Source organism: Ranitomeya imitator, chromosome 7 (assembly GCF_032444005.1).
Source record: "Ranitomeya imitator isolate aRanImi1 chromosome 7, aRanImi1.pri, whole genome shotgun sequence".
Taxonomy (NCBI): Eukaryota; Metazoa; Chordata; class Amphibia; order Anura; family Dendrobatidae; genus Ranitomeya; species Ranitomeya imitator.
In genome coordinates this window covers 23,259,566-23,273,705 of record NC_091288.1, presented here as the reverse complement: position 1 = coordinate 23,273,705, position 14,140 = coordinate 23,259,566, and the positions used below count along the sequence as shown (strand labels likewise).

Genomic DNA, 14,140 nt, shown 5'->3' with positions numbered 1-14,140 from the left:
CCCCCGGTCCAATGCCGAGTGTCCATGTCTCTTAGGCTACTTTCAAACTAGCGTTTTTTTAAATCCGTCACAATGCGTCGTTTTGCAGAAAAAACGCATCCTGCAAAAGTGCTTGCAGGATGCGTTTTTTCCCCATACACTTCTATTGACGACGCATTTGCGACGGATTTGCACACTTCGCATCCGTCTTGCGACGAATGCGTCGTGCTTTGGCGGACCGTCGGGAGAAAAAAACCCTACATGTAACGTTTTTTTCTCCCGACGGACCGTTTTTCCGACCGCGCATGCGCGGTCGGAACTCCGCCCCCACCTCCCCGCACCTTACAATGGGGCAGCGGATGCGCCGGAAAAATGCATCCGCTGCCTCCACTGTGCAATGCAGCAAACGCTAGCGTCGGAATCTCTCCCCGACGCATTGCGACGGGGAGATTCCGACGCTAGTGTGAAAGTAGCCTTACTGTCTGCGGCGCTGATATACATCAGTCAATCAGTGCGCGGAGTCTCTAGACGGCACGCGCTGCTGATCTCACCGACTGACTGCAGCGCTGCTGACGAGACATCAGCGCTGCTGCAGACAATAACGGACACCAGGAGTGCACGTTTTTTCTTTTTTTCTGGATCCGGAAAACCCCTTTAACCATTTAGATGCTGCTTACAATCACTTAGCGCAGCATCCAAATGTTTTGGTTGTGGGGGCTTTCGTGCCCTGGTGCCCACCCGCCTCTGTATGACTTTATCATGGGTCAGACTCACCCTCGGCACAACACAATCACGGGGTGACAATGGACTGTCATGGCAGCCGTGAGAATGCGGAAGCCCCCTGTGACTGCAATCTCCTCGGTTCTCTATGAAGCGCATCCTGCGGAGATCAGTAATATCACTAGATCCCCAGATCCTGCGGCAGTTCTGGGAGGACGAAAAGATAAAGCAAAAATTTATTAAAAAAAAAAAAAAGTAAAAAAAATAAAATAAAATTAAAACTTTAAATTAACACTTTCTCTTCAATTTAAAAATAAATAAAAAAAACAACTCAGAACACGCACAAACAATTATTTGATATAGAGAAGATGAAAACGGTGTACGTACCCTAAAATAATGGCAATAATGAAAGCACCTCGTGCAAAAAAATAAAGAAATAAAACAAGCCCTCAAACAGAGAAAAACAAAAAGCTACGGCTTTTAAAAGATCAAAAAACGGAAAGTGCAAAAATGTAAAAATTACCTTGTCAGGAAGGGGTTAAAAAAGTCAAAGGAACGCACTTAGGAAACTTCTGACAAGGGGAAATCTTGGATGCCCCAAACAACCAATCACAGAGCGGCTTTGTTGCTGAAAAAGTGCTGGAGGGAATGAAAGCCGCGCCGTGATTGGCTGCTAGTAGAGAAACAAAAGACGGGTTTCGCTTTTAAATGTTAATTTTAGGACATTTTCAGTTATCGTATAAAACGCGGAAATGAGGAGCAGCGTCTGCATGATGACGTCAGCTCTGCAGGTGCTGACCAGCGACGTCAGAAAAAGTGTGACATCATCACAGCAACCGCACTACATAGAGAAAGAGACCCGCCTCCTTCCACGCCATAGGAACGTCACTAGAAAGGCGTGGCTACGAGAGGCAGAAGTGAGAGGATAAAGGAAAGGGGCGTGTCTGTTGACGTGCACGCATGCGCAGGAAGCGGTCAGTAACATTTACCTTGTCCCTATGGTCACTGGTTCTCGTGCGGTGTCACGCGCGTTATGGGGGGGTGACGGCAGCAGGCGCGGGGGTCCTCACTAACCTGGCGCCCTCTGGGTCGTGCTGGAACTTGTGGTTCCACCATAGTCTCGTCCTCAGTAGCCATCGAGCGAGCAGAGCATGCTGGGGATTGTAGTTCCTCTTGCTTCCTGTAACCCCTTCACGGCCGTCATATTCTCATTTCCTTCAGCTGTTTTTTTTTTCCCCAGAACCATTCGCTTTATCATATAATGCCCTAATATTAAAAATGGGGGGGGGGGAAATGGTTAAAAAAAAAATTCCATTTCTGACTTTTTTTTTTTTGTCGGCGTTTCTCATGCGTGAAAAATGCGATTCAGTGCGATTTCAGCGATGCCAAACGCATCACGGTTTTTTTTTTTTTTTTTTATATTTTACTGATGAAAAAAATTCAAAACTTTGCAAAAAAAATAACTATTTTCTGTCTGTCGCCATTTTTTGACACTTTTTTTTTTTTTCAATTTATTTATTTATTTATTTTTTTTGCCTGATCGCTTTTTTTTTTAACAAGAAAAAAAAACTGGATTTTTTTATTTATTTATTTATTTTTTGCTTTAATGCCCTTTACGAATTGTTTAAATTTTCTATTTTTCGATCGGATTTTTACTGCGACAATATCAAATATTTTATTTATTTTTTTTAACTTGGAATAAGTTATTTATGTTTTGTTACATTTTTTTTTATATATATATATATATTTTTTAAACAAAACAAATGTTAAATATTTCCTTCTGTGATCACTATGGTGCCATTGAGGCAGGTGACTGATCTATGAAGGGGCTCTAGGCTTCGGCTTCAGATAAGGACCAACATGGCGGCGTCTGGAGAAAATGGAAAAATTTTCTGATGTGTGAAGAGATTGGCTCAGAAATGAATAATAATAAAAAAAAAAATTATATAGAAAGAAGTTGAACTCTTATCTCTGGTTTGAATTAGTGTAGAATGAATTTTTTTTTTTTTTTGCATTTTTCTGCTCATTTCGGCAAATCTGACCCGATTCGAAAAGGGTGAGTTTTAGTCTCTTATCAGTTCAGGAGATAATTTAAAACTTTTTTTTCTGCCATTAAAACCCATCAGTACCCCACAAATGACCATAATGGGCGCACAGACGGCCCCTTTGTAGCCCAAGAGTCCCTAAATTGAAAAATTGCATCTGTTTTGGAGGTGTAAATGGTCCCCATTACCTCTTGGGCCCCTGTGCAGCTGCGCCAATGATATGTCCACCCCTGAAGAGGCTGACAGTGGCTTGTGCACACGTTTAGGATTTTTTGCATTTTTTCGCTATAAAAACACTTTAAAAAACGCATACATGTGCATCCCATCATTTACGCTCGTATAATGCATTCCGCAATTTTTGCAGAAAAAAACGCAGCATGTTCATTAATTTTGCGGATTTTTTTTGCAGATTTCCCACTATAATATTGCATCCCTGAACTTCCGGAAAAAAACGCAAAAAAATCCGCAAAAAAAAAACAAAAAAAAAAAAACGCGAGAAATCCGCATGCGGATTTCTTGCAGAAAATGTCCGTTTTTGTTCAGGAAATCTCTGCAAGAAATCCTGACGTGTGCACATAGCCTTAGGGATATTATTTGATTTTTTATTGCTTGAAGGCATGTCATTTGAGATAAAAATAACGTTTGCTTTTGGGTTTTATTAAAACGTACGCGCCGCTCTCCTCCTATAGCCTCTGTGTTACTGGCTGTAGAATGAGTTAACTGAGAATCTGTCAGTCAGCGCGCCATGATGGGGTGACGGAGAGTTTATAACGCTTTTATCTGTCTTGTTCTCAGCTGAATGATGAGCGCAGACCACATCGAATTAGAATGCGCAGGGAAACAAAATTTTTAATGAATCCCAATCGCTAAAATTATTTTTAGCCCCAAATACATATATTTAAGAAAAAAAATGTATTCAAAGGTGGACAACGTCTTTACGTGGTGAAAAAGCAGCGATCGGAGCTTGCTGGGAAAGGCTGTGTAACACAGCCGGCCTCTCTGGTGTACGGTGCATCCTCAGCTCCTGAGCCCGCTCCGTACACCTGCACGTTCGATATCCCCTCTCACTATAGTTGTGGGGACTCTACACCCCTGTTCTAGTGATGGAGGGGGTCCTGGAGATCAGATGTTTATCCCAGGATAGGTGATAAACGTATAACCGGTGGGGGTTCGCCTGCCGGACCCTCCAATGATTACAAGAATGGGGTCTGGTGTCGATCATGTGAATGGAAGCTCATGTGTGTGATACCACCGCTGCATAAAAGTAACTAGAGCTGTAGTTTTCCCCCCATTCTCGGGGGTCCCAGCCGACAGACCTCCACTAATCATACGGTTAATCATATTCACTCTTACAGGAGGAGGCTGGAGAGGGGCTGCGATGAGCGTCCTTCTGATCGAGGCATTTTATGGAGGGTCACACAAGCAGCTGATGGACCTGCTGGATGGAGAAATCGAAGGCTGCGTCCTCTATAGTCTCCCGGCTAAGAAGTGGCACTGGAGGGCCCGCACTGCCGCCCTCCACTTCATGCAGGCCGTTCCGCCCAGTGACTCTTACAGGTAATTGTATGTACTCAGTATTAATGACTGGCAGCGGCGGTCCGTCCGCACCGATCCTCATCGCAGCCGATACCGTGTGTTAAAGGCATTAACTTGTGTTCACCGGATATCAGCTATCCATAGAATAGATCATAACTTATCAACTGGTGGGGGTCCGACCAATGGGGCCTGCAAGGATCAGCAGAACAGGGGGCTTTATCCCCGTTACAGAACGGAGCGGCATTGTGCATTCTGAAACACTGCTCCGTTCATTCCACATGGGGCCGCTGAGCGCTACGATCGCCTTTTATAAGGGAGCTCCATAAAGAATGGAGTGGCGGTCAAGCATGTGCACTGCCGCTGCGTTCTGTAATGGGGGGGAAAGTGCCCCGTTATGCCGATCCGTTCGAGTCTTGGTAGTCAGACCTCACCAATCATTAAGTTATCACTTAGGCAGTAGGGGATAACTTCTTTTCAGCAGTCAATCCTTTTAAGGGCTCCTTTCCACTTGCGAGAAAAAAAACGGTATGTATTCTGGACCGAAAAAAAGGGATGGAAAGTATGCGATTGTCATGCTAGTTCAATGCAATTTTTTTTTTTTTTTTTTTAAATCGCACCATCCGTATGCAATCCGTTTTTTTTTTTCTCTGCAACTACTTTTTATACAGTCATTTACAGGACTATTTACAGTGTTCTGTGCCACAGAATGGTAAGGTATCCGTAAAAAACAGATGGAATACGGATGGTCCGTATTCCGTGCGTTTTTTTTTTCTCGCACCCATTGACCTGCATTGGCGAGTCTCGTCCGAGACTCGCAGCAAATCGGAGCATGCTGCGATTTTTTTTTCTCAGTCCGATTTCGGCTGAGAAAAAAAAAATCGCAAATGAAAAAGACACCTATTGAATAACATTGGTCCGAGTGCAATCCGATTTTTTTTTTTTTTTGTTTATCGGATTGCACTCGTCCGTTTTCCTCGCAAGTGGAAATGAGCCCTTATGGTGATGATTTGCCAATCTGCGAGCGTCTGACTACCATGACCCACACCATTTCCGAGACTCTGAAATACCCCTTTGGAATGGAGCGGTGGCCCCATTATAGTCAATGAATTCATAGACAATGAATGGTGTGTACTCGCCACATGCACGGCCACCGCATCGTATCGATGGGCCATTACAGAGCCACGTTCTTGTAGTCAGAGGGGATTATAGAAGTTAAAACTCCACTAGTCACCAAGTTATCGCCTGTCCTGGGAATAGGTAATAACTTTCAGGGAATAAACCTTTAAGACCAAATTCACACATCTGAAGCATGGAGCGTGCCCGGATCGGAATACCTGGCCCGACCAGCAGGGGGCCCCCTGACCTGGGCTCATATATGCCTGGGGTGGCTCAGATCAGGACACACACCACTCGGCCCAGGAATTGCGATCTGCGGGCATTACGTATTTCACAGATGTATGAATGCTGCCAAACTTGTTGTCAAGCTGCAACTATCTAGCTAGCTTCTGCCCTGACATGCTGGGAGTTGTAGTTTCACAATAGCTGGAGAACCACCGGTTTAAGACTACTGATCTAAAGGGCTGGCTCGGCCCCGTTACATCTGAATACAGTGGTAGAATAATGTATGCAGTATGGTGCAGGAGCGTGGCCAGGGGTACAACTTCTCGGTCCCGCGCTCCGCCTCGCCAGGCTCTGCATTAGGCAAACGTCATGTCTTTAGCCTCCGATAAGCCAGAAATTTCCTGGGTACGAATTGCAGCAAATCTGGTCTACGCTTTTAGAAAAAAAAAAATCAAAACAGAAATTGGTACGAGGTGCAGATACAAAATCCAGAGTATCAATTTATGATGCAAATTCTCGAGTCTGATTTCATTTTTTTATCATGTTCATAGTGAAAATCCGCCGGAAAAAAAATTCCAGTTTGAACTTGTGTGCGAAACGAGCAGAATTCTTGGTGAGCTTCGCCCCGTTCACAGATATCCTAATGCTCCTACACTTGTTTTCTTGCAAACAAGCTGTATTACAGGCCTGATAGTTTTCTTGCTTAGCAGTATAGTGCAATTGTTCCTTTTGGGAACTTACCATTTTTTTCCTGTTTTAATGTTTGGTCGCTTGGCGTAACGTGAGCAAAAGGACTACACCAAGGAAAGTGGAGCCGAAAGGAAAGGATGTACAGTAGTTCTACAAAAAAAAAAAACCATAGAGTGATTTGACTTTAAAGGGGTTGTTAGGATCAGTCATTAGAGTCGGGGTGCAAATCGATTCGTAGGACTCAGTCTAGGGACCTCGTCACTAATCTGTGGAGGCTGGACAGGAGCCTTGAGGACCACGTGCTACCTGCCGACATCAAGGCTCCTCTTCCGAGTAGCCAGCCTGGCTCGATGGTGTGGTGATGTCGTACCAGGCCAGGTAATCAAAAGAAGAGCCGCATGTGAGGTCAGGTAATACGTAGTGATGAGCGAGCGTGGTGGGATAAGGTGTTATATGAGCATGCTTGGGTGCTAAATAAGCTCGGGTGCATGTCTCTCGGCTGTTCGACTGCAGCAACACGCAGGGATTGTCTGTTTGTTAGGCAATCCTTGCATGTGTTGTGTCTGTCTAACAGCCGCGAGACATTGCAGCCGCGGAGACTCGAACATATTATTCGAGCACCCCGAAGACACTTGGTTAGCACCCGAGCATGCTCAGATAACACCTTATCCCAGCACGTTTGCTCATCAATAGTAAGCGGTTCTCACAGCTCATGTCCATCTCATTGGGCTAATCATGATTTATTGAGCGATCACGCCTAGTCACTACCTCCGACGCCTGATGTGACCCCTACAGGAGACGGCTTTGACACACTGTTATACAAGCCCGCACCTCTATTGGCCGGACACAATCAGGAAAGATTCACATTCACTTACAGCAAGCAGGGATCTTGAACACGGTGAGGAGTAGCCACACAAAGTACATTGGAAAGTTGTAGAAGTCGCTGTAATGTAGGAGATGGGATGCGTTCGATATGCTTCCGAGGCTTCCGGACCCCCCACACCACCCCTGATGCCAAGACAGCACGAAATCCATTTGTGCAGATATGTATACAATGCGTACATGGCGTGCGGAGCTCGGCGTCCGCTCCCTGCGCTTTTCTTTGTGGAAGTTAACAGGCATTTTTCGACATTTTTCGTGTGGCGTAATCTCTGTCCCGGCCGTGTCCTCCAGCACATCACAAGGTTATCTCCATCCCCAAGGTCGGCATCACAAGACATCCTGTGCTGCGTGTAACCAGCTAATCAGACATTACTCACAGTCACACACCCCATTAGTTAAACTTCAATTACGTTGACCTAACATAATTTAATTGCCGTTCATTGGATTACCTACATTTTTAAGAGATCCCACGAAATGCCGGCGCTCTATCCACAGCTATACGTCTTTTTCAAAGCACTATGCAACTTTTTTTTTTTTTCTCTTCTGCTTTATGTAGTCAGAGTGAACTTCTGTTAAAAGCTTATCGGCCACAGTGTCAGGAAAATGATCTCTGGGGTTCTGTTCTTTAGAGGGAATGTGTCCCTTTAAATGGACCTAACCGCCATCTTGGCGTGTCTATTTTACTAAATGATGATATTCCCCCCGAGACGGCAATTCTAACCCTGCACGCTCGTGTTCCTCTGCTCTTCTCCTTGGAAAATATATGGATTAATTAAATATATGGATTTTTTTTCTTCTCTTTTTTGTCATCTATGGGTTGTTTCTAGAGATTTGATTTGCACTGTTCTCGTCTGGCGTCCATCATGGCAGCCGGTCCTCTCCTGTGCCCCAGACATTCTGGGTGCCTCTTTCGTCTGACGTCCCATGAAGCCTAATGACTTCACCTCTTCGTAGGACGTAGTAAGTGCCAGAGGCACCCAGGATGCCAAGCGCAGAAGTGATCGCCAGCTCTGACGGAGGATCGGTTTTCACATCAACAAGTCCAAAATACCTAATAATTACCCATATGGCAAGTACAAGTAGTTGTAACATCACCTCCCAATGGATATGCTCAGGTAACTAGCGGCTAAGATGTCTCTCGTACACTGCACACACAGACATGAGGGATTTCCGTTCTCCCGTTACTATGATCAGAAGCAGCAGCACCATGAAGGACATAATTCAGCAGTACTGAGCAGAGTAGCTGTGAATCCAGGACTGGGTTGAGTTAAAACATCTACTAATAAGTATAGTACAGTAGAGTGATAGTTTGTACCTGTTTCTCATTCTGCTCCCCCACTTCCTCTTAATAGGCAGCAGTAATCTGATCCCTCAGTGAGCTGGAAATCTGTTTTTGTTTTGAGCGAGATTGAGTAAATGTCAAGTTCTGGAGAAATGAAGGGGGGACTGGAAGCAGATTTCTCAGATCAGATATATTACAAAATTTCTTGTGTCATTGATTTATGCAGAGTTTGTTCACATGATCGTAAATGATGTTCGAGATAACGTTGAGTACACCGCTCCCGAAACTGCTGGATTAACCCCTTAGACGCCACTGACACTTAGCAACCGCAGCATTTAGGCAGTTAGGCGGCGGAGGAGGCTAAATATGTCACCATATCGGCGCCCCACAACACCATCTTGCGGTGCCAGCGGTTAGCATGGCAGCTTAGGGTCTAACAAAGGACCCCCAAAGTCTCGCACTTTTCAGGAGACCCAAAAGGGGCTATTCCAGCCTGTGGGTGAAAAATCCGTTAAATGGATACCAAAGAGGTCCATACATCACCCATAAAAAAAAGCTTCTGTTTAAAGGATACTTCATGGATAAGGTCACAACATATCGGCTGAATGGATCCCATACTAGTCTACAGGCGATGGGCTCCTCTAAGCATCCGCCGCGGCCTCCGAATACGTCAGGGGCCACTGGACGGAGCGTGCCGTGGAGCTGCCACTGGGCCAGACGCCCAGCTGCGTAGTCTTCATCATTTACTTTAGACCTAAACCAAGAAAAAAGAAAGAAAGCAAAGCTGGAAATCCGTAGAAGATGAGCAGAATGGCATTTACCACCTTTATATGTCGATTTTAGCTGTGGAAATTCGTCAACTGAAGTTCTGTTTGTTTGTTTTTATGACATTTAGTCATAAAAAGGTCATGAACCCCCCCCCCCATCTAATCTGAGCACCATGGTATTCAGCAGCGGAACGTAGCACATTATGGGGGAATCATGGTAAAACAAAGGCACCAGTGATGTTTGGGCAGTTGGCTGAACACGGACATTTCTGTGTATTTTCCGCTTTCTTGGCGATGATGTAGAAGAAGTCATTTAGTTCAGGACCGTGAAGAATGGCGCAGAGTAACCGCATTAGTGTCATCCGCAATCGCCCCTCTGATGGCCGGGTCAGATACTTAATCCAGTGTCCATGGCCCTTGCGCCATTGATGAATTCTGTGCTTGCTCGGTAGCGATACCACTAGGCCCCAAAACAGAATATCCAAGAATCCCGAGGCACCGGACGACAATCCTTAAAAGGTTACGTAGATCTTTATTCCATGATATAAAAGAAATGACAATAATACAAAGACAAGGCAAAGTTTCGGCCATATCTGGATTTTCTCAAGCCTGAAAACACAGCTATACGTTTTGCTCAAATGTCCCAGTAACGAGAATGAGATTTCTGAACTCTCATGCACATGTGGCTTATTTTTACCTTGCAGATTTCAAGCAGTTTCATACCCGCAGCACGCCAATATTTTCAGCGTGTTTGCACAATTTTTTTTTTACCAATTCTAATGAATAGGAAAAAATACATTAAAAAAATGTGAATATTGTAATCGGCTTTTTTCCTGCCAAGAAACATTTTTTATGCAGAAATGTCTACAACATGTGCACATACCCTTAGACTCCATCAAGTATATTGGGGCCTATAGATACAAATCACTTTTGCTTGTCCAGGCTCATATGGCAAGGGGACCCTGCAATGCGAATCCTCCTGTCATGGAGAAAAATTAAAATCCATAGACCTCTCCGGAGAGGGGATATATCACCCTCACATTGAACATATGGGATTAATTATAGCCGGGGAAGTGAGAAAGGTCTAACGCTTCGGCCTACATTGAAGTAGGGATCTCCTGCAGTGGCCAGGTAATTACAGAAGAGATCTGCTCTGAGAACCAGTCACCAACACTAGGATTCGTTTATTCTGAGCCAGAAAAGTACACTGCCAAGGCAAGTACACTGCCAAGGCACTTTCAAGACAAGGCTCTTTTCAAATGGCTTGTCTGAAACACTTTGAGACAGTGGTCAGTTATTAATATTTGGGGTTTGCATTGATCTGATATTCAGGGAGATTTATTTTCGCAGTCGCAACTAAGGAACGTACAAAACACATTCACTCACGTCACCGTAAGGCCATTCTAACCCTTTTAAAATAATATTGGTCCGATGGATGATGCTATCCATACCATGTTTCATCTCTATAGAAAGGTAAAATTGCGATAGGAAATATGACAACAATATCTACCGCCTGGGATTTCCAGCGGCGAAGATATCCTTAAAGATAGACATCTCATTACCTAGCACATCCCACTGGCAACGATCACGTTGTGGACGGGACGCCATCAGTGCAACGCAGTAGACAAAGGCTGTTGCCAAATAGCCGAATTGTGGCCCTGGAATTCTGTAAGCGGCAGGGACTATAACAGGTAAATAATGCTTAGATTATTTTAAGGCCACATGTAGCTGCCCATGGATAACCCCTTTAAAGAGGACCCATTTGGTCTTTTTATGCATGAGGCTCCAGAATGTTACGAAGGACACAATTTTTATATTTTTTTGAGTAACGCATGTCTGGAGAGGTCTTGTTCTTACTAATTCCTTCTCGAAGTGTATGCAGGGTTATGGAGCAGGCTCAGGAGCTGAGCCCGTTCTCTACAGGGTAGGTGCTGTCTGCGTAATACAGCTGGCTCCTGCCCCTGACAGCACATACAGATTTGTTTTCTATTATCTCATTTGCGCAGTGAGTTTTTTTTGTTCTTTGCTCTCTTTGACCTGCGGTGCTCTTAAAAAAAACAGCATGTAATTCCCACAGTGATTCAATGCCCATAGTCTGCATTTTAATGCAGGAAAAATGCATTAAAAAAGCTACCTGTGAACATATCCGTTTTTCAGTCTCAGGAAATTGCGACACAAACCATATATTTTTTTTTTTTTGGGGGGGGGATATTGGAAAAAAAAATCACTATTATAGCACAATGAATGCAATAAAAACAATCGAAAATAACAATGTCAGAAGTCAGACTTTTTTTCACGATCTCTCCCACTTGGAATTTATTTGTCCGTCTTTTTATACAATATATGGTAAAATAGCGGTAAATGGTGTCCTGCATAAAACAAGCGACGGAAACGTAAAAAAATGATGATTCCAGGGAGAAAAAGCAAGCTTTTGCATTTTGTATTGTACCATCTTACTGTACTACTCCACCATCGGCATTTATTGAATTCCCAACTGTTATGGAACTGTAGGAATTGCAGAGATGATGGTGGTTGTAGTTGTGTTCCCCATATGTAGATCTCAGATTTCCATCCTTGTTTCTCGGAGACTCCGGCCATCTGTCCTTGGTGACCTCGCTCCCGACAGGACCCTCAGATTGATGCGCCAGGCCTTTGCGAACAGGTGTGTGCGGCCCCCGCATGTGTATCCATTACAGGGGGCCAGGTACACGGCTCCGGCACATGAGCCGCTAATGTGTCCCGTCATCACCACACACTGTGTCCTGCACAACTATAATCTCCCTGTGTTATTTGACCTGGAGAATAAGCCCCAATGGTGTCTGCGTCCCAATGCAGATAATTCTCTCATTGCCCAATCGCTTACCCTTCACCATCGGATCTGACCTCTTATTCTATTATTTACCAGTGGTCGACAGATTTATGTCATAATCACATGTCTGAGATTTTGCCCTCGGGCCTCTACCTCCAGCTCAAAAGGGACCTGGAGGCCCTGATATCAAACCTAGTATCCAAAGCCCTTTGTGCTGCTCCATCAGCCGTGACCAAGGATCATCTACTGTATATAGAGGTGCTATCAGTCATTGTACAGGAGGAGGAGGTGAGCTGTGACATCACCTATTGTGAATGGTGGATCCTGTGTTATCTACTGTATATAGAGGTGTTATCAGTCATTGTACAGGAGGAGGAGGTGAGCTGTGACATCACCTATTGTGAATGGTGGATCCTGTGTTATCTACTGTATATAGAGGTGTTATCAGTCATTGTACAGGAGGAGGAGGTGAGCTGTGGCATCACCTATTGTGAATGGTGGATCCTGTGTTATCTACTGTATATAGAGGTGTTATCAGTCATTGTACAGGAGGAGGAGGTGAGCTGTGACATCACCTATTGTGAATGGTGGATCCTGTGTTATGTACTGTATATAGAGGTGTTATCAGTCATTGTACATGAGGAGGAGGAGGAGGTGAGCTGTGATATCTCCTATTGTGAATGGTGGATCCTGAGTTACCTAATGTATATAGAGGTGTTATCAGTCATTGTACAGAAGGAGGAGGTGAGCTGTGATATCTCCTATTGTGAATGGTGGATCCTGTGTCATCTACTGTACATAGAGGTGTTATCAGTCATTGTACCGGAGGAGGAGGTGAGCTGTGACATCACCTATTGTGAATGGTGGATCCTGTGTTATGTACTGTATATAGAGGCGTTATCCGTCATTATACAGGAGGAGGAGGTGAGCTGTGACATCACCTATTGTGAATGGTGGATCCTGTGTTATCTACTGTATATAGAGGTGTTATCAGTCATTGTACAGTAGGAGGAGGTGAGCTGTGACATCACCTATTGTGAATGGTGGATCCTGTGTTTCCTACTGTATATAGAGGTGATATCAGTCATTGTACAGGAGGAGGAGGTGAGCTGTGACATCACCTATTGCGAATGGTGGATCCTGTGTTTCCTACTGTTTATAGAGGTGTTATCAGTTATTGTACAGAAGGAGGAGGTGAGCTGTGACATCACCTATAGTGAATGGTGGATCCTGTGTTTTCTACTATATATAGAAGTGTTATCAGTCATTGTACAGGAGGAGGAGATGGTGAGCTGTGACATCCTTATTGTGAATGGTGGATCCTGTTATCTGCTGTATATAGAGGTGTTATCAGTCATTGTACAGGAGGAGGAGGTGAGCTGTGAAATCACCTATTGTGAATGGTGGATCCTGTTATCTACTGTATATAGAGGTGTTATCAGTCATTGTACAGGAGGAGGTGAGCTGTGATATCACCGATTGTGATTGGTGGATACTGTGCATAGAGATGTTACCTGACATTGCAGTCCTTGTCTGTGATGATAATGGAAATGCTGAAAAGTCTTCTGTACAGAAGAGGAAGTACAAAGTCTAGTGGCCAGTGCGGAGCCATTGTGCAGTGAACTGAATAAGGCAGGCTGCAGTACCCTAGACAGCCAGGTGGTCGGGGGCGCTGCTGTGCACGGGAATAATTAGTGAAGGGGGACACACCACTATAGCTGCCTTGGTTCCTCTTTATTCTCAGGATCCACGAAGGACCCCAGAGATCAGACCACTACTGATCGTAAAGTGATGGCATACCGTAGTGATTCCAGAGAGATACTATTAACATTGTAGAAAAAGGTAATAAATCCTATGCACAGATACCTGTAGAGATTATACATCTGCCATGCTCTTTCTGCTGTTCTGACCTGAGAATTGTTTCTGTTGTAAACCAAGGCATCCTTTTATTTTTTGCTTTAGATTTTTTTTTCCCCTCTTAAACCTTGTATTTTTAGCCAAAACGCCCCCGCCGTCTTGCTAAGAGCAGCGTCTGTGCATCCAGCGGCACTGGCAGGCTATACATGGCAGCATAGCTTCAAGTTTATGC

At 44.5% G+C, this 14,140-nt stretch overlaps 1 protein-coding gene across 2 annotated transcripts in view; it reads left to right on the top strand.

The window, feature by feature from the left end:
- The first annotated feature begins 1,636 nt into the window (after positions 1 to 1,636).
- The window catches only part of GTDC1 (glycosyltransferase like domain containing 1), a 223,800-nt gene continuing 211,296 nt past the window's right edge, over positions 1,637 to 14,140 (top strand). For both annotated transcript variants that reach the window (XM_069732883.1, XM_069732882.1), the window contains exons 1-2: positions 1,637 to 1,673; positions 4,100 to 4,301. In XM_069732883.1, the coding sequence (XP_069588984.1) occupies positions 4,123 to 4,301 (179 nt within the window). In that variant the 5' untranslated portion in view covers positions 1,637 to 1,673; positions 4,100 to 4,122. The remainder of the gene's footprint in view (positions 1,674 to 4,099; positions 4,302 to 14,140) is intronic.